The sequence below is a fragment of the Triticum dicoccoides genome, chromosome 7A (assembly GCF_002162155.2).
Source record: "Triticum dicoccoides isolate Atlit2015 ecotype Zavitan chromosome 7A, WEW_v2.0, whole genome shotgun sequence".
Classification (NCBI taxonomy): domain Eukaryota; kingdom Viridiplantae; phylum Streptophyta; class Magnoliopsida; order Poales; family Poaceae; genus Triticum; species Triticum dicoccoides.
The window spans coordinates 79,426,227-79,449,918 of record NC_041392.1 but is presented as its reverse complement, the minus strand read 5'-3'; the positions used below and the strand labels follow the sequence as shown (position 1 = coordinate 79,449,918).

General features: G+C 41.8%; 2 protein-coding genes across 2 annotated transcripts; both read left to right on the top strand.

Moving 5' to 3' along the window:
• The first annotated feature begins 5,152 nt into the window (after positions 1-5,152).
• Positions 5,153-12,820, top strand: LOC119329677 (ABC transporter C family member 10-like). Its single transcript, XM_037602740.1, has 13 exons — positions 5,153-5,434; positions 5,948-6,013; positions 6,109-8,141; positions 8,433-8,753; positions 8,848-8,934; positions 9,058-9,651; positions 9,744-9,908; positions 10,054-10,348; positions 10,750-10,964; positions 11,056-11,361; positions 11,586-11,649; positions 11,874-12,113; positions 12,203-12,820. Exons 2-13 carry the CDS (start codon positions 5,998-6,000, stop codon positions 12,310-12,312), a joined length of 4,446 nt encoding a protein of 1,481 aa, XP_037458637.1. The 5' UTR covers positions 5,153-5,434; positions 5,948-5,997; the 3' UTR covers positions 12,313-12,820.
• Positions 12,821-15,668: 2,848 nt separating this feature from the next.
• Positions 15,669-23,137, top strand: LOC119332214 (ABC transporter C family member 10-like). The gene is made up of 13 exons (XM_037605394.1): positions 15,669-15,882; positions 16,307-16,386; positions 16,534-18,566; positions 19,029-19,349; positions 19,430-19,516; positions 19,612-20,208; positions 20,306-20,470; positions 20,638-20,932; positions 21,358-21,572; positions 21,664-21,969; positions 22,144-22,207; positions 22,452-22,691; positions 22,887-23,137. The coding sequence occupies exons 2-13, from the start codon at positions 16,371-16,373 to the stop codon at positions 22,994-22,996; spliced, it is 4,449 nt and encodes a 1,482-aa protein (XP_037461291.1). The 5' UTR covers positions 15,669-15,882; positions 16,307-16,370; the 3' UTR covers positions 22,997-23,137.
• The last annotated feature ends 555 nt before the right edge of the window (positions 23,138-23,692 follow it).

The following is a 23,692-nucleotide window of genomic DNA, read 5'->3' as shown; positions in this document are numbered from 1 at the left end:
TTGCTCCAATAAATGGGAGGGACTTCAGATCTGCAATCCTGCTGACTGTACTGATTTGTATGGTTAAATGGAATTGCTTTTGTGGTTAAGAACTGCCTATTTATATTGCGATGTAAGGTTTGCTTGTACACTGTATTTTCTTTTACTTTCTTTTAGCTTTCTCTAAACCTTGGAATGCTACATGTTGTGTTTTCATTAATCCAATGGAACCATGGAGTGCCTCCCTAATAATCTTAAAAAAACATGATTTGTTTGAGATAGGAACTGGGGGCCATTGTGTAGATGGGGATCCAATACGTTCCAAGTGTGCTGCTGTTTAATCTATTTGGTGGGTCAAAACAACTTCATATTCCCCCCACAAAAAAAAACAACAACTCCAAATAACTTGAAATTAAGGCTATGAGGAAAGCTTCAAGTGAAGGCTATGTGTAATTCACCAAAAGGGAAGATGGTCAAGTTATCCCCTGTTAAATTAAATAGTAAAATAAATTAGGTTTTGGTTTGATTTAATGAAATGAGGGTCATTCCAAAATTAATGGAATAATTATTGTAGCTTCCTAATAATATTAGAAGGCTAAATATAGGTTTTGAAGAGAGTTCACCATGTGACATCCCTCAATTTCAAATAGTTTACAAATCTATTCATCTTATTGAATTGCATTTTAATTAGGGTTTGCATTTAACTAATATTGAGGGTTTAATTCAACCTCATTTCAAGTTAAAGCACGATGACATGATGATATGGTACCATGATGATGTAAAAATGATATCATGATGCTGCAAAAAGAAATGACAATCATATCTAAATTCGTCATTACTCTGGGTTGTTACACTATTACTCGTAGCACCAGAAAGAAGATGACATAGAGTAACATGCAATGCCTTGAGATATAAATATTTGTAGGCTGATATTCTAATGGCAAATGTATCTGATGTGTAATACCTTGGACACGACCATGCAGCCATCAGACACAAGCAAAGTTTTAAATAGCAGGCTATGAAAAATAGCAATAGAAGCGAACATTAACCAATCGAGATGACCATGGCCAAAGGAGTTAGAACCAAAGCTCAACATGTACCCCCTAAAGTGATCTAAAACATCTTATAGTATTTGTTTACAAATAAAGTAATTTTTTGAATGGAAACTGTAGGGGAGATCTCAACAATAAAATTCTATTAATAAGAGAAATATATATAGGGTAAGTATTTACATCGATAAGAAAAGATGAGGGGCTTGGCTATGTGCATCTTAATTATGCAGAGACCGGGTGTTGCTCATCATGCTTTCTATCCGCTTGATGCTACATTCTGAGTTAACAAAAATGCCCTTTATCAAAAAGAAAGAAAGAAAGAAAGATGAGGGGCTATATAGAAACAAAGCACATAAGCAGGCTAGCAGTAGAGCTCTAGTCTCAAGCTAATCTAACCAAATACCTAAGAGAGGTGGAAGATCCTCCTTCATTTTGTAAGAAAGAAAGTAGAGATCACTCTTGAAATTATAAACCAGGAGGCCCAATAGGGGGATATGTTGTAAAAATGGCATTTAAAAAAATTCTTCCATGGACGGCAGGGGAAGATCAAGGTAAATATCAAGAGAGTGGTGACAAGTGAAGCTGAAGGAATTCCAAATCCAAGAAGTAAACTGCTCGCTAAACAAATTCAAAAGATCATGCGCATTGAGCGAGGAGCCACCAATAATAAAGCTGAAGCATTTGCAAGCAAGATACAAATTGATTCAGGACGAGCAACGGGGGAAAAACTTTCACTGAAGTCCAAACCTTTGACTTGAGTGAAGCCCTGAGCGTTGGCTTATTTGGTACAACAGCTTTATAAGGATAGTGCCGGCGTACATTTTTTTTCTAGCATGCCACAAATTGATGGCCCAGCTTTACTTACCAGTTGGCAGCAAGCGGTGGCGTTGAATTTGTGTTAACGCCGTAGGTAATTAGTCTAGTGCTAGCGTTCATTGAATTTCAATGTCAGCACTAAGTTTTCCCTATATATAGGAGTTGGCGGCACTTGTTTCTCAAACAATTTAACTTTCTTTCTCCACATTATTATAGTATATTTTGAGACTTCAACTTTTTTCCTTTTTATTTGTTGGTAGGTGGTGATCATTTTTATATTATATTGTATTTTTAATTTAATTTATATTATTTTAAATGGAAATTCTGACATTTTTAAAATTATATTTAGTATTTTAGTTATTTTTATTAAATTAAGAATAATGTTCTGAATTTTATTAAAGTACTATTATTATTTTTAGTCTTTTATTTGTTTTTAGTAAAGTAGAAATACCGTATTTCTTTTACTAAAGTACGTAATTTTTATGTTTGGGCTAAATTTACTTTTTTGGCATATTGAGCCAAGCCCAAAAAATATTAGGAGACACCGTGGGGGTCAAAATCAAGGGGGCAATGGCCACCTCACCCCACTCCCCCTCTCTCTGCCTCACGCGTGTTCTCTCTGTTCCTCTCTCTCGTTCCCCTTTCATTTGTCGACGTCGCCGCTCCGATTCCGGTGGTGAGGTAACAACTAATCTCCCTCTCCCTCTCTTGTCGCTCGTGGACGTCCGATTTGATTTTGTTTTGATTTGCATCACTAGGGTTTCAGCGATGGAGGTGACAGAAACAACTGATTGCTAGAGTTCAACCCCCTCCACCTTCATCCCCTCCACAACATTGACTACAAATCATCGGTGAGTTCATCCCATCCACCTTCTTTTGCATTCTACAAAATCATCGGTGAGTTCATCCCCTCCCGATTTGATTTGCATCGCTAGGTTTCAGTTTTGCAGTGATTTGACTAGGCCAAATTGAATTATGATGGGTAGGCAAAATTGAATTAGAGTGAGTAGGTCAAATTGAATTAGAGTGAGTAGGCCAAATTGAATTAGAAACTACAATGTATTTGTTTGGCAGTGCAAGATAATTTTAGAAATGTGTGGTGGTGTTCTTCTGGGCACTACAATAATGTTATTGTGATAATTTATGTTGTCAATGAAATGTGTTTGCTCTGTGCATTTTTAGAAATGTGTTTGTTCTAGTGCATTGCCAAGTCAGTGCCACATTGTTGGCACTTTTAGTTGACACACATGTGGATAATTGTAGCCAATTAACTTAGTGTAGTTGACAAAACCATTATGCTATGCCAAGTCAGTATACTTGACATTTTTAGTGTAATTGAAAAAACAGTTATGCTATGCTAATAAAGGTTGTTCAATGATTTGTTATAGAAATTTGTTATATAGGACAAATAATGCCATGTGTTAGATAATCCGATCCTCACTTGTTATTATTTTGTAGTTGCAGCCATGAGTACCTCGAACAACTTCACGGTGTATGGCGAAGTCGACAAAGGCGAAGCGAGCACCAATGAGATAAGATTATAAAACATCCATGAGCATTACAAATCATAATTGATGATTTCAAATAATTGACTTGCTAGGAGTACGTACGAAACCTTTCTCCAGCACCCATCGAACAACAGCCATGTGACATGTACATACTCAACCGCGAACGTGTCGCGTCACGTGAGAATACAGTGAAGGCCCTCAGGGAGTTTAATGGCTCCCTGTGGAATGAGAGAGATCAGATTATCGATGAGAATGCGGATTTCTATGATAAGATACTGAAACTCAACGACCAAAAGGATAAACTAGTCGCCGAGATTGATGAGCTGAATATAGACATATAGCTTCTGAAGGACGAGAGGATGCAACCGAAGATGGTGAAAGTCCATTACAAAAAGGAGGGGCAGAGTAATAGGAACAAGTTATGTGAGATGAAGTTAATTCTTCAGAGAGAGATGTAATGCATGCTTAGGTAGTTTGGAGATATACTGTGATCGAAGTTGATCATTTTTGCTACTAGCTAGTCTAGTACTGTTTGTGGAGTTATCACTAGAAATACTAACTTTTGTGAAGCTGAACGTAAGTTTAAATGGTTGCATATATATACTAGGTTTAAATTTTTGGGTATAATTTTTTTATTAGCGAAAAATCTAATTACTAGCGTTAGAACACACTTAACGCCATAGCTAACACGAGCATATTGCTGGTGTTATACACGTGACACGTCATCAACACTCACAATATTGCTGACGTTTGTGCCAGCGTTACCAGTAAAATATTTCATTGGCGCCATATTGGTGGGGTTGGAGCCCTGCGTCAGCTAGACATTTTTGCACTAGTGTTGTGTCCTGCTTAGCAAGACAAGGCGGGGATATCTCCTTGAAGATGGAATAAGATTCTCCCGCCTAACCTCTGTTCGGGCGATGTCGGAGGGCGTGTAGAGGTGTGTCTCAGACAGATCTTGCGGGATTCGATCGGTGTTTGTCTTGATTGCTTGGATCTGGTCTTCATTCGTCTGCGTTCATGTGTCTACAACTTGGATCCTTCCAATCCATTCTTATCTTCATCATCGACGTTTGTTGTTTGGGTGCGCTGGTATTTTGAGGCAATAGCACGACGACTTCCCGATTGTCTACTACAACGAATATTGCCCGGTTCTAACATGGGAGGGGCAATGACGACATGCGCCTTCAACTTGCTCTAGTGCTTATAGTCATCGCTAGACGGTCTATATTAGAATATGGTTATAATTTTGGACGCGGAGGAATTGATCCCGGGCACCAGTGATCCCGGATGAACAGTAAAATCTGAAAAAATAGTAAAAAAATTCAAAAAAATCTGAATTTTTTTGTCAAGAAACTTTGATGTTTTTTCTACATGCGTGCCAATTTTCGTGATGAAATGACATTTGTGGAGGTGTCAGCAAAAAAAACAAAATCATGCTCCAAAAAAACTGTTTTTGGAAGCATTTTGGAGCATCGATTTTGTTTTTTTTGCTGAGACCTGCATGAATGTCATTTTGTCATGAAAATTTGTACGCATGTGAAAAATATGTCAATGTTTGTTGCCAAAAAATTTCAGATTTTTTTGAACTTTTTAAATATTTTTTTGTTTGTACTGTAGCAAAGGGTGCCTGTGAGCTCGAGCTCACAATAGCACTTTCGTATAATTTTCTACTACTATTACTCTTGTGTTCTTTGTCCTGCCACTCGTTACAGTCCACCATCCACGTGTACGGTTGTTACCAGTCTCACTGCCGGCGGAGGAGAAGCGATGCGGGGCACGGCACGCCCGACAGCCACAGCCGGGTACCGGCGGCTTGCCGGCGGGCCGCCACGACGTGAGCAGTGACGATTGCGCGCGCCCCGCCCCTGTCATCTAGCGCGGCGGCTCCTACCTCCGTCCTTCCTTCTGTCATCAAGCGCCGCAACTCCCACCCACCCACCTCCGGCCTCCAATGAAAAGGCCCGCGGCCCGCCGAGCCCAGGAGCTGCGAGTGAGTGGCCTGCCGCCCGTCAATACGCCGAGGAGCTCGCGGTCAGCGACCACGGCGAGGAGGCCGCCGCCGTAGCCGCTACACAGGTGAGTGCCGCCACCATTGCCCACCTTGTCAATGAGGAACTGAGTCAGGGAAGTAAAAGGGGAAAACTTTTGAGCCTGCAAAAGTTTTGGAGGAGAAAAAGAAATGCGGGTCAATGCGGAAGGGGATTTTCTCTTCCGTGTTTGGTGAATGGTAATCGAGCGTCGTCCCGACTGATCTACCTTTCCATGGCGATTCGTGAGGGAACGCAGCTGATGGCCACTCCTGCGTACAGTTCATCATCTTGTTCTGAACTTCTGACGGTGGTCATGAAGAACAGTGCGGCTTTGGGGTTCCTTGATTTTTCTTTTTTCTTTTTATTAAAAATGCCGCACATTAATCTTGGTCTTGCGTGGGCTTGGGAATATAAGTGGGTACATACAAACAACTATGATCTTGCTCCAGGACAAATTGTTCTAGTATCTGTTCTCGTTTGTTCAGAAAACAACACTTCTCGTTTAATGCTGTTCCCTGTCACTTTGTTCAGCAAACAATTGTTTCATTTGTCGCTGCAGGGCCGGAAGGGGAAACTGATCAACTTGGCGGTGTAACCAAGATCACATAAATGGGTTCCCTCACAAGTTTGTCCTCGCTTCACCTTTCTCTTGTTACATAACTAGCACATCATTTTGGAAACAAGCTGGGAATCTCACTCTAATACTTGCCATTTCATCAGGTTCTTGGATGATGAACTTGTGTGGGGGTCCAGTATGCTCCAACCAAGATGTACTTTCATGTGCCTTCAAGGAAGTATTCGACTCTTCCACTTGCACGAATCATCTGGCGGCGACTGGCATCGCCTTGCTGCTCGTACTCGCGCTCTCACTCCAGCTGGTTATCAAAATCCCGAAGAGTGGAGCGTCTGCTCAGGGGCTCGTCGCAGTCGGCTCACCACTGCAGTTGGCTGCAGTGGTCTTCAGTGGCATCCTGGGGCTGGTTTATCTTGGCCTAGGACTGTCGATGCTGGGAAGCATCTTCAGTCAGGATGCTTCTGTTTACCTGCCACACTGGTGGCTTGTGACATTATCTCAAGGATTCAGTTTGGTCCTTTCCAGCTTTGCTTTCAGCGTCAGGCCTTGGTTTCTCGGAGCTTCATTTGTTCCAGTTTGGTCGATTCTGGTGGCCCTGTACGCAGCATTCATATGCTGTTCCTCGGTTGTTGGCATTGTTGCAGATAAGGCAGTCACCATTAAGGCCTGTTTGGATGTTCTGTCCCTACCAGCTGCATTTCTCTTCCTACTTTATGGCGTTCGGCGCAGCCATGATGAAGACGATTACCAGGCAACAGGAAATGCTTTATACAAGCCCCTGAACACCGAGGCAGATGATCAGATAGCTGATTCTGACACTCAGGTAACTTCTTTTGCTAAAGCTGGTTTTTTCAGCAAGATGTCATTTTGGTGGTTGAACCATTTGATGAAGATGGGTTATAAGAAGCCTCTTGAGGACAAAGATATGCCACTTTTACAAACCACAGACCGAGCACATAACCAGTACTTGATGTTCTTGGAGAAGCTGAATAGCAAGCAGTCGCAGTCACATGCCACACCATCAATCTTGTGGACTATTGTTTCTTGCCACAAGCGTGAGATCATAGTCTCAGGTTTCTTTGCTTTGCTCAAGGTGCTCACCTTATCTACAGGCCCATTGCTTCTCAAGGCATTCATCAATGTATCAGTTGGCAAAGGGACCTTTAAATATGAAGGCTTTGTGCTGGCTGCGACAATGTTTGTTTGCAAATGCTGTGAATCTTTGTCGCAGAGGCAGTGGTTTTTCCGCACTCGGAGGTTAGGACTCCAGGTGAGGTCATTCCTGTCAGCAGCTATTTATAAGAAGCAACAGAAGCTATCAAACTCTGCAAAAATGAAGCACTCTTCTGGACAAATTATGAACTATGTGACTGTCGATGCCTACCGGATTGGGGAATTCCCGTACTGGTTTCACCAAACATGGACAACAAGTCTTCAACTTTGCATTGCTCTGGCAATTCTGTACAATGCAGTTGGTGCTGCAGCAGTCTCATCATTGGCTGTCATCATTATCACTGTAATCGGTAATGCTCCGGTGGCCAAGCTGCAACACAAATTTCAGAGTAAGCTTATGGAAGCTCAAGATGTGAGATTGAAAGCCATGTCTGAGTCCTTAGTTCATATGAAGATCTTGAAACTTTATTCATGGGAAGGTCACTTCAAGAAGGTCATCGAGGGATTGAGGGAGGTTGAGTATAAGTGGTTGTCAGCATTCCTGCTTAGGAGGGCGTACAACAGTTTCCTGTTCTGGTCATCACCTGTTTTAGTTTCGGCAGCAACCTTTCTAACATGCTATCTTTTCAAAATTCCTCTTGATGCTAGCAACGTCTTCACCACTGTGGCAACTCTGCGTCTCGTGCAAGACCCAGTTAGGACAATACCGGATGTTATTGCAGTGCTGATACAAGCTAAGGTTGGTTTCACTCGCATATCAAAGTTTCTTGATGCACCTGAGCTGAATGGACAAGTTAGGAAGAAATACCGTGCGGGCATCGATTACCCAATAGCGATGAACTCATGCAGTTTCTCCTGGGATGAGAATCCATCAAAACCAACTCTAAACAATATAAATCTGGTGGTGAAAGCTGGAGAAAAGGTTGCAATTTGTGGAGAGGTAGGATCAGGAAAGTCAACGCTTTTGGCTTCTGTACTTGGAGAGGTCCCCAAAACTGAAGGCACGGTATGCTTTTTGATTATCTTCATTTTTCTTCTAACTACAAAATCAAATGTCTGCCAAAATTGTTAGGTTATGACATACTTTTGTTATCTCAAATACATGATGTTCTTTAGTTATCCCTTTTGGGTTTTCTCATGCACTAAAAAAATTGGTTGCTCCTGCAATTTATTGTTATCATAAATTCATAATGTTCTTATTTCGGATCATCAACAAAAAAAATTGTGTTAATTAATATCCTCTTTTATTATTGTAAAATTCATGCACTATTTTTTAACCTTTATGTACATATTTCAGATTGAAGTCTGTGGGAAAATAGCATATGTTTCTCAGACTGCATGGATCCAAACAGGAACTGTACAGGATAATATCCTCTTCGGATCTTTGATGGACAGACAAATATACCAAGAAACAATTGAGAGATGCTCATTGGTCAAGGACCTTGAAATGCTGCCATTCGGCGACCGCACACAAATTGGGGAGAGAGGAGTAAATCTAAGTGGTGGTCAGAAGCAGCGTGTTCAGCTTGCTCGTGCACTATACCAGAATGCAGACATATATCTTCTTGATGACCCTTTCAGTGCTGTTGATGCCCATACAGCAACAAGCCTCTTTAATGTAAGAGCCTACCTTATCAGCAGACTCAGATTGTATTCCTTGTTTATTACGAACTGTTTTGACCGAATAACCTTTAATGTAACTTGTGTGACAGGATTATGTCATGGGTGTTCTATCAGACAAGACTGTTCTTTTGGTGACCCACCAAGTGGATTTTCTACCTGTATTTGACTCCATTCTGGTCTCTCTCTCTCTCTCTCTCTCTCTCTCTCATGATTTATATGCCACTATGATTTATATTTATTTGTAGCGAGCTGTATTTTTTTTGTCGATTTCCACTAAAACTAGTGATATTTGTTGGCAGTTAATGTCAGATGGGGAGGTTATTCGGTCTGCACCTTATCAAGATTTATTGGCAGATTGCCAAGAATTCAAGTACCTTGTAAATGCACATAAAGATACTGTTGGTGTTCAAGATCCTAACAGTGCTCCCCACGGAGCAAAGGAAATACCAACAAAGGAGACAGATGGAATTCATGTAAACAGATACATAGAGTCTGTGGGGCCATCACCAGTAGATCAACTGATCAAGAAAGAGGAAAGAGAATCAGGGGACACAGGTCTTAAGCCTTATATGCTTTACCTGCGCCAGAATAAAGGCTTCTTGTATGCCTCTCTTTCTGTTATGTCTCACATAGTTTTCTTAGCTGGGCAAATATCCCAGAATTCATGGATGGCTGCCAATGTCCAAAATCCTCATGTTAGTACACTGAAGTTAATTTCTGTGTACGTTGGTATTGGAGTTTGCACAATGATCTTTGTGCTATCGAGATGTTTATTTGTCGTTGTTCTTGGCGTCCAAACTTCAAGATCCTTATTTACCCAGTTACTCAATTCATTGTTCCGTGCACCTATGTCCTTTTTTGATTCTACTCCTCAAGGAAGGATTCTTAGCCGGGTAAAAATTCTGGAACAAGCAACAGCTATAATTATGTTTTACATTCCTATGTTTTGTAATGATGAATTAACCCCCTCTCCCCCAACCTGCAGGTCTCTTCAGATTTGAGTATCGTTGACCTTGATATTCCATTTGCATTCATGTTTAGCCTCAGTTCCTGCTTAAACGCATATAGCAATGTGGGGGTATTGGCTGTTGTTGTATGGCAAGTTCTGTTTGTAGCACTGCCGATGATAGTTTTGGTAATTCAGTTGCAGGTGATTGGTGTGGCTCTTTTTTCTGTCTGGCTAAATCCCATTTCTTTGGTTATTTCGTTGCTATTTCCATCCTAGAGGTGAATTAGTTACTCTCTTCATTTCGCAATTTCCATTTGACTGAGAATTGCTATGTTTGTTCATGCAGAGGTACTATTTAGCCTCAGCTAAGGAATTGATGCGGATCAACGGAACCACCAAGTCTGCTCTAGCAAATCACTTAGGTGAATCGATCTCAGGGGCTATAACAATACGCGCCTTTGAGGAGGAAGATCGTTTCTTTGCTAAGAATTTGGAGCTAGTTGACAAGAATGCTGGTCCATACTTCTTTAATTTTGCAGCAACTGAATGGTTGATTGAACGTCTGGAAATAATGGGTGCTGTGGTTCTTTCTTCTTCTGCCTTTGTCATGGCTCTTCTTCCTGCAGGAACTTTTAGCCCTGGTAAGTAGCTTATTGTAAGTACAACCATCACATAATTGTTTCAAGGGCTTGACAAGCTTATGGTTTTTTTCTTTCAAGGAAAACACCCCCGGTCTGAAAACTTATGTTAGCTTACAAGTTCTATGACGATTGATTCCTGCATGCATCTGATTTGCAGTAAATCATTATACGCAGTGCAAAGAACCTTTTATCTATGTTTTCATAGGTCCTGATATTAGGTGTTATGAAATTTTAGCTTTTGCTGCGAAAGCATGCTTTCTTTGTAGAATGGAGCTAGTAACACTATGCCCAATTTCTATGTGCCAAAGTCATTGCAAATATACTTATCTAATATCCACCACCAGGTTATAAAGAAATCAACATTCCCATCAGAAAACTAATTACTTTATATACTTGGGCAGGTTTTATTGGAATGGCACTATCCTATGGCCTTTCCCTAAATAATTCCTTTGTTAACACCATACAAAAGCAATGTGACCTCGCAAATAAAATAATATCTGTGGAACGGGTGAACCAGTACATGGACATTCCGAGTGAAGCACCAGAAGTTATTGAAGAAAACCGACCAGCACCAGATTGGCCCCAAGTTGGCAGTGTGGAGCTTAAAGATCTGAAGGTAATCAAATATTAATATATACATGTATGTCTGACTAGGCACAACATTTAGAAACACTAACAAACGTACGCTATTGATTTTCGTTTGACAGATTAGGTACAGGGAAAATGCACCCCTTGTACTACACGGTATCAGTTGCAAGTTTCAAGGTAGAGATAAGATTGGTATTGTTGGTCGAACAGGAAGTGGCAAGACAACTTTAATTGGTGCGTTGTTTCGCCTTGTTGAACCTGCTGAAGGGAAAATAATTATAGACTCCGTGGACATCAGTACAATAGGCTTACATGACCTGCGTTCGCGTTTGGGCATCATTCCACAAGATCCAACACTTTTTCAGGGTACAGTAAGATACAATCTAGATCCTCTTGGGCAGTTCTCAGATCAACAAATATGGGAGGTAAGATGTACACAGATATCTATGTTGCCTTTTCTTGTCTTACCCATTGATCAGATAGGATTATGATGAAGGCACTTTGATGTTAGAAAGTTCAGCACCTTATCAAATTGGGATGAGTAAACGGATCTAGGGGCATGTCAGATGACTACCTTTCTCTGTTTATGGCGTACATATATCTTGAAAGAAATCACTAAATTGGTTACCTTTCTCTATTTATGTTGCAGGTTCTTGACAAATGTCAACTTCTTGAAGCTGTCCAGGAGAAGAAACAGGGATTGGATTCACTTGGTACGATTCTATTATTTATTTTATTGCCCTAGCAAATTAGGCAAGCATAAATTACGCTCTAGTCAAGTAGTCAATGTCAGAACTCAAAATAGGGGTCTCATAATACATCTGCCACTAAATTTGTCAAACTGCTGGTAGTCCTAGGCATATGAGTTGGATCAATCGGATAGCATGACGTCTGGAGTTTTGTTCTTCATTGTACTAATCAAGATCTTGCCATACAGTTGCGGAAGACGGGTCGAACTGGAGCATGGGCCAAAGGCAGCTCTTTTGTTTGGGCCGCACACTTTTGAAAAGGTGTCGTATCTTGGTCCTTGATGAAGCCACTGCCTCTATAGACAACACAACAGATGCCGTCCTTCAGAAAACGATCCGGACAGAATTCAAACATTGCACCGTCATTACGGTCGCCCACCGTATACCCACAGTCATGGACTGCGACATGGTACTTGCAATGAGTGATGGTATGTTCCTCTTATTGCCAACTTATTGGTTCCGCAGCACAGAGTTCTATAGTCCATAATCGACACTAATGAGCTACATTCATTTCCAGGGAAAGTAGCAGAGTATGACAAACCCTCGAAGCTCATGGAAACTGAAGGATCTCTCTTCCGCGAGCTGGTGAACGAGTACTGGTCATACACATCAAACGGAAACATTTAGAAGAGATTCTTGATGGTGTGTGTTTGGTGCTGCTGCCTCGACAACAGAAAACACCATATATAGTTTAATCTCTTGACATACCTCAGAGGGATTCATCTACTAGAGATCTGAAGAAAATACGGTGCCATCTTTCAGTCATTTCCCGGAATTTTTTTGCTCTCTACAGCTACCTGAAAGTTCGAGCTACATATGGTTTAGCCTATGTTTGTTCAGTATCGCCACTCTTCAAAAGCACCGAGGCTGAATGGAACAGAAAAGCATACCTAGCTAGGCGGTGCCGGTGCCGGTTCTGTTCTCCTTTTCTTTCAAATATGGTTCTGTTTTTCTTATTGCGAAATAATATGGTTATGTTGACCCCATTCAGGCTGAGGTGATGCTTTACGATTTAATCCAGGCATCAACCATGCATGCATGTTTGGACAAAACTAAATTAGGGAAAATCTAGTGGAAAATTTTGATATGATCTGATTAATAATTGAAGAAGGAAAGCTTGATGTTGAATTGTTGATCACGTGCCTGTTTCGGATCGAAAAGGGCAATTAGTGCATTTGTCGTTGTTGTTTGTTGTTTGTTGTGCTGCCCCTACTGCTGCTACTACTATAAAGTACAGTGTATTTTTCACAACTTTTGTTGTGCTGCCCCTACTGAGGCGCGGTGGTTGCTGGCTGAGCACAGTGGTTGTGGTGGTGGCTGCTAGGGCACGGCTGCGGCGACCTTGAGCACGACCAGTTCTGGGCGGCGGCGGCGATTTAGGCAGCGGCTGCGACGACGATTCCCTCATGGGCGGTGGTGATTGAGGCCCGCGGTTGCTGGTTGAGCCCAGTTCATCCTTTACTGTCAATGTTACCTCAGGCCCGGCAAGTTCCCAAGTTGGTGGAAATAAAAGAGCAAAGAAAGTGCCAGCAAAACTACCAGACTAGTGCTTGTTTTGCTGTTGTCTGTTCTTGTGTCAGACCATGTGAGAGTTCATGTTTGTCGTTGATTGTAAGCTATATTCAGTACTATTTCCCTTTCCCATTCAGTACTTTGTCAGACTATGTTCAACTAAATTGGGTTCAGACTATGTTCAACTAAATAAATTCAGTACAATGCTCTGAAATGTCCAAACTATTTTCAGTTATATTCAGATTTTGTTAAGCTATATTCAGTGCAAACATTTTCCTTTTCTCTTGTTCTCACTTGTACACACGCGCACACACATACTCATGCACAAACAGTCAAAACCAGTCCACGTGGCCAGTTCCAGTCAAAACAGGGTCCACGTCACAGTAAAACCACCTTAAGTGTTATAAGGGACAAAAAGTATATGGTTTAAATAGTTGAGGGACTGATTTTTGATGGTTTTGAAGTTGAGGGACGATTTCTCAACTTTCAGAAGAGTTCGAACACAAAAATATACTTACCCCTTAACACAATCAGCTTCAGAGCAAAACCAAATCCAGATCTCAAGGCCAGCTTTCAGCCCAGGTTCGTTTATGTTGAGAGCAGTGGTTGATGTGCCGTCTTCTTAATCGGGATGCCGCACACATTGTGTGGATACAGGGTACATAACTGTGATTCGGATATGGGAGATCTGGACCCGCATTTTTCGTGTTTTATCATGCAGTTTTTGCCATGGAGCGAGCTCTCAACTGACTCTGATTTCAGAGCTTAGTGTTTTCTTTTGACAGAGGTGAAGTGGCGATTCCGGTAGTGAAAACTGCATTTCCATGGAACACAAAAGCATGATGATCTACCATGCCATAGTAATGCAAATGATCATGGCAATATGATGACCTGATGAGCTCTTTTGGTGGCAGGGGAATGAACAGTGTATATATGCGCAAGCGGCGGTTTTTCCACCACCACACAATCCATATATGTAGGTTCTTTGTTGGGTGGAACAGTCCATAATGCAGACTCTTGCTTCTCGAGATATTAGAGTAAACCAATACAAAGAGCGCATTTTGCTTCACCGAATTTGCAAACCGATACGGAAGGGGTACGAGATGCAGCGTAACAATTGCCAAAGGCAGCACTTGAGCGATGTGCACTTCCTCTGCCCAATCGAAATTGTTTGTCCTTCAACATGGGTGATTAGGGGTGGTTCCTTGTTTCCAGAAAAAGCAAATCCCAAGCATCAAAGCTTCCAGGTTGTGCTTCGAACACCCCCCAACAAGATTACAATTTTTGAGACAGACCAATGGTGCAGATTAGAGCTTTTGCTCTTCATTGTAATAATCAAGATCTTGCCATATAGTTGCTGAAGACGGGTCGAGCTGGAGCATGGGCCAAAGGCAGCTCATGGAAACTGAAGGATCTCTTGTCCGTGAGCTGGTCAATGAGTACTGGTCATACACATCAAACGGAAACATTTAGAAGAGATCCTTGATGGTGTGTGTTTATTGATGGTTCCTCGACAAGAGAAAAGACCATATATAGTAATCTCCTGACATATACCTCAGAGGGATTTATCCATTTGAGGTCTGAAGAAAATATGGTGCCATCTTTCAGTAATTTCCGGAAATTATTTTGCCCTCTACCACTATCAGAAATTTTGAGATCATATGGATGGTTCTGTTTTTTTTCTCCTTTTCCTCTTTTTCTTTGGGATATGGTTCTGTTGACTCCATTCAGGCTGAGGTGATGCTTTTTGAATTAAGTCGCTCTCCGTCAACCATGCATGCATGTGTGGAAGAAAACAAATTAGGAGAATCTAGTGGAGAAATTTGATACGATCTCATCCCATTGGAGAAGGAAAGCTTGACGTTGATCTCAGATGTCTGTTTCGACTGAACAGGGCTATCAATGTTTTATTATTCTTATTATAGAGTTATCACTATCAGTGTGTTATTATAAACAAATTCTCCATTGCCTGGAAGCACATCAATAGCTAAAAATTCTGGTATATTGGAAGTACACAAACTGTAGCAACATTTAATTGTAGCATTTAGTTTGTACTTATGCACGAGTGATGTTGATAGAAGACACCAACTATCTGATCAAAATTTGAAAGGTACTGTATGTGAGATTTGAAGAAATATAGCAGCCAACAATTGATTGTTTTTTGACAATAGACTACCAACAATTGTTTGTTTTTTCCACGATATACCACCAACAATTGATTGCGTTTAAAAAGAAAATCCAACCACAGGTTGGTTCGAAAACAAGAACTAAATTGACACTACTCGTAAAAGTGAACCTTCTTCCCCGAAGAGAAAAATAGTCAATCATCCGGTCCACGTGTGCGGTTACCAGGGTAGGTCGTCGCGGTCGCGATGGTCGGCTGGCGGCGGAGAAGCGATGCGGGGCACGGCACGCCCGGCAGCCACAGGCAGGACGCCGCGACGACGCGAGCAGTGACGAACGCGAGTGCCCGCGTGCGCTCCGTCGCTCTCCCCTCCTGTCGTCATCTAGCGCCGTGGCTCCTACCACCTCCGGCCCCCCACTGATGAAAAGGCCCGCGGCCCGCCGAGCACTGGGGCAGCAGCTAGTGAGTGGCCTGCCGCCGTTCGTCCGTCCGCGCGTCACCACATCGGGGAGCTCGCGGTCGGTGACGACGGCGAGGAGGCCGCCGTGGCCGCCAGAAAGGTCAGTGCTGCCGCCATTGTCCTGATTCCGTGTTTGGTGCTCGCGCATTGTCCTGATTCTTTCCGATTCCTCGCAGATTATATTAAGTTTCATGGTTTCTTCAGTTTCAGTAGTTGCAGGATCTGTGGCTGCTTTGATTTCGTGAGGTTGTGTGACCATGGGATCTGTGGCTGCTTTAATTTCATATAGGTTGTGGGATCTTGCTTCAGTTATTGGTCAGTTGCTCATGGAAAACAGTGCAGCTTTGTGGTTCCCTGATTTTCGCGCCTCACTATGGTCTTTGCATTGTGAATCGTGGGAAGATCTGTGATTACATACAAACATTTCTAATCTTGCTCAGTGGTGTTTTCAGTCTCTGTTCTTTGTCCGTTTTCTTCACCTGTTCTAATGTTCTTTATTCTGACTAGTTCATGGGTTGCTGCAGGTTCTGATTTCTGAAGAGCACCAGATCCACTCTCCTCGGCAGCAGTGCATTCGAGATTACACTGATGGGGTTCCTCACAAGTTAGTCCTCTCTCCACATTTCTCATGCTACATCATTTTTTTAGCATATATAGCCACATCTTTGTTGCTACCTTTTGACAGTCAACCTTGCTGTTGGGGATTAAACCAAGCTGGGAATCTCACTCCGATACTTGGCCATTACTTCAGGTTCTTGGATTATGAACTTGTGCGGGAGCCCAGTATGCTCCAACCAAGATGTACTTTCATGTGCATTCAACGGAATATTCGACTCTTCCACTTGCACGAATCATCTGGTGGCGATTGGCATCGGCATGCTGCTCATACTTGTGCTCACACTCCATTTACTTGTCCAAATTCCGAAGAGCAGAGCATCTATGCGGCAACTCTTCACACTCAGTTCACCACTACAGTTGGCTGCAGTATTGTTCAGTGGCTGCTTGGGTTTGGTTTATCTTGGCCTAGGACTCTCGATGCTGGACAACATCTTCAATCAGGATGCTTCTGTTTACCCGCCACACTGGTGGCTTGTGACATTATCTCAAGGATTCAATTTGATCTGTTCCAGCTTTGCTTTCAGCATCAGGCCTCGGTTTCTTGGAGCTGCATTTGTTAAACTTTTTTCTGTTTTGGTGACCACGTATGCAGCATTCATAGGTTGTTCCTCAGTGGTTGGCATTGTTGCAAAGAAGGCAATTACCATTAAGGCTTGCTTGGATGTTCTGTCCCTACCAGATGCATTTCTCCTTTTACTTTATGGCGTTCGGTGCAGCCATGACGAAGAGGGTTACCAAGGAAATGGAAATGCTTTATACAAGCCCCTGAACGCCGAGGCAGATGGTGAGATGGCTGATTCTGACAGTCAAGTGACTCTTTTTGCCAAAGCTGGTTTTTTCAGCAAGATGTCATTCTGGTGGTTAAATCATTTGATGAAGATGGGTTACAAGAAGCCTCTCGAGGACAAAGATGTGCCGCTTTTACAAACCACAGACCTAGCACATAACCAGTACTTGATATTCTTGGCGAAGCTGAACAGCAAGCAGTCCCAGTCAAATGCCACACCATCACTCTTGTGGACCATTGTTTCTTGTCACAAGCGTGGGATCATGGTCTCAGGTTTCTTTGCTTTGCTCAAGGTGCTCACCTTATCTATAGGCCCATTGCTTCTCAAGGCATTCATCAATGTATCAGTTGGGAAAGGGACCTTCAAATATGAAGGCTTTGTGCTGGCTGCGACATTGTTCATTTGCAAATGTTGTGAATCTTTGTCAGAGAGGCAGTGGTATTTCCGTACTCGGAGATTAGGACTCCAAGTGAGGTCATTGCTATCAGCAGCTATTTATAAGAAGCAACAGAAGCTATCAAACTCCGCAAAAATGCAGCACTCTTCTGGACAGATTATGAACTATGTGACAGTTGATGCCTACCGGGTTGGGGAATTCCCGTACTGGTTCCACCCAACGTGGACAACAACTATTCAACTTTGCATTGCTCTGGCAATTCTGTACAATGCAGTTGGTGCTGCAGCGGTCTCATCGTTAGCTGTTATCATTATCACCGTAGTTGGTAATGCTCCATTGGCGAAACTACAGAACAAATTTCAGAGTAAGCTTATGGAAGCACAAGATGTGAGATTGAAGGCCATGTCTGAGTCATTAGTTCATATGAAGATCTTGAAGCTTTATGCATGGGAAGCTCACTTCAAGAAGGTCATCGAGGGGTTGAGGGAGGTTGAGTATAAGTGGTTGTCAGCATTCTTGCTTAGGAGGGCACACAACAGTATCGTGTTCTGGTCATCACCTGTTTTAGTTTCAGCGGCAACCTTTCTAACATGCTATCTTTTGAAAATCCCTCTTGACGCTAGCAACGTCTTCACCACTGTAGCAACTCTGCGTCTTGTGCAGGAGCCAGTTAGATCAATACCAATTGTTATCGCAGTTGCAATACAAGCTAAGGTTGCTTTCACTCGGATATCAAAGTTCCTTGATGCACGTGAGCTGAATGGGCAAGTTAGGAAGAAATACCGTGTGGGCACCGATTATCCAATAGCGATGAACTCATGCAGTTTCTCCTGGGATGAGAATCCATCAAAACCAACTCTAAACAATATAAATCTGGTGGTCAAAGCTGGAGAAAAGATTGCAATTTGTGGAGAGGTAGGATCAGGAAAATCAACACTTTTGGCTGCTGTACTCGGAGAGGTCCCCAAAACTGAAGGCACGGTATGCTTTTCTATTGCCTTCATCTTTTTTATGAAGTAGAAAATCAAATGGCTGTCAATTTGTGAGGTTTTGATGTACTTCTGTTATCCCTTTTGGGTTTTCTCATGCACGAAAAAAGCTGTTGCTTTTGTAATTTATTTTTTACATTCATTATGTTCCTTTTTTTATCAGCTTGCAGATTCTGTATCATGATAAAATTTGCCATTGTACTGCAAGTACAAGTGCCATATTCATCGGGCATTGGGCAACATAGTATTGCTCTGTGTGGTTAAGAACCTTAATTTGGCTAGTTTCCAATTTCTTTATCGAAGTACCGCCTGTTCACAACTGCATCTTGTTTGATTTTGCCAAGTTGTTATGATAATTTTGGTTGAGAATAGTTGCCGTCATAAAGTAGACTCGTCATTTCCTTTTCTGTAAGAACTTAATATCAGATCATTAATCTTTGTGTACGTATTTCAGATTCAAGTCTGTGGAAGAATAGCATATGTTTCTCAGACTGCATGGATCCAAACAGGAACTATACAAGATAATATCCTCTTTGGATCTTTGATGGCCAGACAAATGTACCAAGAAACACTTGCAAGGTGCTCGTTGCTCAAGGACCTTGAAATGCTGCCATTCGGCGATCTTACTCAAATTGGGGAGAGAGGAATAAATCTCAGTGGTGGTCAGAAGCAGCGTGTTCAGCTTGCTCGTGCATTATACCAGAATGCCGACATCTATCTTCTTGATGACCCTTTCAGTGCTGTCGATGCCCATACAGCAACAAGTCTCTTTAATGTAAGAATTGTATCAGTAGGAGTAGATTGTATTCCTATCTTATTATGAATTGTGTAATAAAGCTCTTACTTGCGTGACAGGATTATGTCATGGGTATTCTGTCAGACAAGACTGTTCTTTTGGTGACCCACCAAGTGGATTTTCTACCTGGATTTGACTCCATTCTGGTCTCTTTCTCTCTCATGATTTAATATATTTTGTTTGTAGTGAGATGTATTTATATTTGTCGATTTCGTCTAAAACTAGTGATAATTTTTGGCAGTTAATGTCAGATGGGGTGGTTATTCGGTCTGCATCTTATCACGATTTATTGTCAGATTGCCAAGAATTTAAATATCTTGTAAATGCCCATAAAGATACTACTGGTGTTTCAGATCTTAACAATATGGCCCATCACAGAGCAAAGGATTTGCCAATAAAGGAGACAGATGGTATTCATGGAAACAGATATATAGAGTCTGTGAAGCCATCACCAGTAGATCAACTGATCAAAACAGAGGAAAGAGAATCAGGGGACGCAGGTCTTAAGCCTTATATCCTATACCTGCGCCAGAAAAAAGGCTTCCTGTATGCCTCCCTTTCTGTCATGTCTCACATAATTTTCATAGCTGGGCAAATATCACAGAATTCATGGATGGCCGCTAATGTCCAAAATCCTGATGTTAGTGCACTGAAGTTAATTTCTGTGTACATTGTTATTGGAGTTTGCACGGTGTTCTTTGTGCTATCAAGATCTATATTCTTCGTTGTTCTTGGGATGCAGACTTCAAGATCCTTATTTTCCCAGCTACTTAATTCATTGTTCCGTGCACCAATGTCCTTCTTTGATTCTACTCCTCTAGGCAGGGTTCTTAGCCGGGTAAAAATTCTCAAACAAACACAACTATATGAACTACAATTCAGTTTAACGTTACAAGGTTTTATATTAATGGATCAACCCTCCCCCCAACCTGCAGGTCTCTTCAGATTTAAGCATCATTGACCTTGATGTTCCATTTGCATTGATGTTTGGCTTTAGTTCCAGCTTAAATGCGTATAGCAATCTGGGGGTATTGGCTGTTGTTACATGGCAAGTTCTGTTTGTATCATTGCCAATGATAGTTTTGGCAATTCGGTTACAGGTAATCTTGTGGCCTTTTTCTGTATGGCTAAACGCCTAAACCCCCTTTCTTTGGTTATTTCATTCACCAAATGATATGCTGCTATTTTCACCCAGGAGGTAAAGTTCGTCTACTTTTTTCGTTTCACAATTCCCGTTGGCTGACATTTCATATGTTTGTTCATGCAGAGGTACTACTTAGCCTCGGCTAAGGAATTGATGCGTATCAATGGCACTACCAAGTCTGCTCTAGTAAATCACTTAGGTGAATCGATCTCAGGGGCTATAACAATACGTGCCTTTGAGGAAGAAGGTCGTTTCTTTGCTAAAAATCTGGAGTTAGTTGACAAGAATGCTGGTCCGTACTTTTTTAATTTTGCAGCAACTGAATGGTTGATTCATCGTCTGGAAATAATGAGTGCTGCGGTTCTTTCTTCTTCTGCTTTTGTCATGGCTCTTCTTCCTGCAGGAACTTTTAGCCCTGGTATGTAGCTTATTCCAGGTACAAGCATCACATAGTTGTTTCATGTGCTGCACATATTTATGGCAGCTTACAAGCTGTATGACGATTGATCATTGCATTCATCTGATTTGCAATGAATCGTTATTTTGCACTGCAAAAGCTTTTTTGTTTGTTTCCATAGGCTCCTGGTATTAGGTGTTACGAAGGCTCTACTTCGTTATGAAAGCCTACTTTCTTTATCAAATAGAGTTACAGAATCCTTCTGCATAACGGCGAATGGCTCGAAACCCTAGTGGAGGATACCCAATTTTCCATTTAGTAACACGTTATACGCTCAATGTCTATGTGCCACTGTCATTATAAATATACATTTAATATGCACTGGATTATAAAGAAATCAACATTATCCTCAGAAAACTAATTACTTTTTACCATACTTGGCACAGGTTTTGTTGGAATGGCATTGTCCTACGGCCTTTCCCTAAATAATTCCTTTGTTAGCTCTATTCAAAAGCAATGTGACCTTGCAAACAAAATAATATCTGTGGAACGGGTGAACCAGTACATGGACATTCCGAGTGAAGCAGCAGAAGTTATTGAAGAAAACCGACCAGCACCAGATTGGCCCCAGGTTGGCAGTGTGGAGCTTAAAGATTTGAAGGTAAGCAAATATAAAATATGCATGTATGCCTGACTAGGGCGAAACCCTTCAAATATTCTGACAGATGTGTGTGATTGGTTTTCATTGACAGATTAGGTATAGGGAAGATACTCCCCTTGTACTACATGGAATCACTTGCAAGTTTCAAGGTAGAGATAAAATTGGTATAGTTGGTCGAACAGGAAGTGGCAAGACAACTTTAATTGGTGCATTGTTTCGCCTTGTTGAACCTGCTGAAGGGGAAATAATTATAGACTCTGTGAACATCAGTAAAATAGGCTTACATGACCTGCGTTCACGTTTGGGCATCATTCCACAAGATCCAACACTTTTTCAGGGTACAGTAAGATATAATCTAGATCCTCTTGGGCAGTTCTCAGATCAACAAATATGGGAGGTAAGACATGTTATGTATCTACAATTTCAGAACAGTAAGCTCCTTGTCTGATTGGGATGAATAAACTGATTAGTGGGCCTGTCAAACGATAAGTCCATTCTCTGTTATATGCCATACGTGCATTTGGAAAAAGAACCCATTAAATTGGTTAATTCATATGCTGTTCGGTTGCAGGTTCTTGACAAATGCCAACTTCTTGAAGCTGTCCGGGAGAAGGAACAGGGATTGGATTCACTTGGTAGGAAACCTCACTGTACCTATGATTTAATTTCTGGATTTCATTTTATGGCCCTAACAAAATAGGATAGCATATTACAATTCTGCTTCAGTCTTTTGATTTTATGCCCCTAACCAATTAGAATACATGCGCCAATAAATCTGTCAAACTGCTTGTAGTACTAGGCGTATGAGTCGGATCAGTTTGCTAGCATGATGTCTGGAATTGTGTTCTTCATAGTACTGATCTATATCTTTCCATACAGTCGCGGAAGACGGGTCGAACTGGAGCATGGGCCAAAGGCAGCTCTTTTGCTTGGGCCGCACACTTTTGAAAAGGTGCAGGATCTTAGTTCTTGATGAAGCCACGGCCTCTATAGATAATGCAACTGATGCCGTCCTTCAGAAAACGATCCAGTCAGAATTCAAACATTGCACCGTTATTACTGTCGCACACCGTATACCAACAGTTATGGGCTGTGACATGGTACTTGCAATAAGTGATGGTATGTATGTTCCTCTTATTGCCAACTTATTGGTTCTGCAACATAGTATTCCATACTAATGTGGGAAACTAGCGGAGTATGACAACTTATTGGTTCTGCAACCTATTGGTTTCTCTTATTGCCAACTTACTGGTTCTGCAACTTATTGGTTCCGCAGCATAGTATTCCATACTAATGATCTGCATACATTTCCAGGGAAAGTAGTGGAGTATGACAAGCCCATGAAGCTCATGGAAACTGAGGGATCTCTCTCCCGTGAGCTGGTCAACGAGTACTGGTCATACACATCGAACGGAAACGTTTAGAAGAGATTTCTTACAGTGTGTGTTCACTGCTGCAGTTTCCCAGGAGATATGCTAGAATTAGTTTCAGAAAAAGGATATGCTGGCCTCGACAAGAGAACAAAAGAGATGCAGTAATCTCTCGACATACCTCTATTTGGGATCGGAAGAAAATACAGTGCAATCTCAGTTATTGCCTGGAAAATTCTTTTGCTATCAATTACTACCTGAAATTATGAGCTACATATAGTTTAGCTTATGCTCGTTGGTGTTGCCACTCTTCAGAAGCGCTGAGGCTGAATAGAATAAGCCCATGAACATTCCTTCGCTCCAGTGATCGGATGTAGGAGGCTATTTGAGAGGAATTACAAATTTGTAACCCTGCTGTCACCATTAATACATTGTTGGAACTGCTTATAGGAGACAAATGGAGGGATGGCCTATTGTTCGTAGCCAAGTTATATAGTTTGTATACATTATTTTGCAGCACCGTCTTTGGAAGCTCCTGGGGATTGCTAAGATGGACAGAGGGGCGCTGGGACCTAACCATGGCGATGCTCGACCGGAGGCGAGGAAGACAACCGCAACTTAGGTGATTTATGGCCTTATGGAGCGATTCCTTCTGCTCGAATGATTGCAAATGGTGGTTAGTGGCAGTGAGCTCTGGATGCTGATTGGGTCGCAGTGCATTCAGAGGTGGAGTGGCGGAGGTTCGGCAAG

Coding starts and splice junctions, on each gene's coding strand:
- LOC119329677 (XM_037602740.1), top strand. Junction 8,142..8,432: donor TCCCCAAAACTGAAGGCACG/GTATGCTTTTTG, acceptor TACATATTTCAG/ATTGAAGTCTGTGGGAAAAT. Junction 10,349..10,749: donor TGCAGGAACTTTTAGCCCTG/GTAAGTAGCTTA, acceptor ATACTTGGGCAG/GTTTTATTGGAATGGCACTA.
- LOC119332214 (XM_037605394.1), top strand. Junction 19,517..19,611: donor CTGGATTTGACTCCATTCTG/GTCTCTTTCTCT, acceptor AATTTTTGGCAG/TTAATGTCAGATGGGGTGGT. Junction 20,209..20,305: donor TAGGCAGGGTTCTTAGCCGG/GTAAAAATTCTC, acceptor CCCAACCTGCAG/GTCTCTTCAGATTTAAGCAT.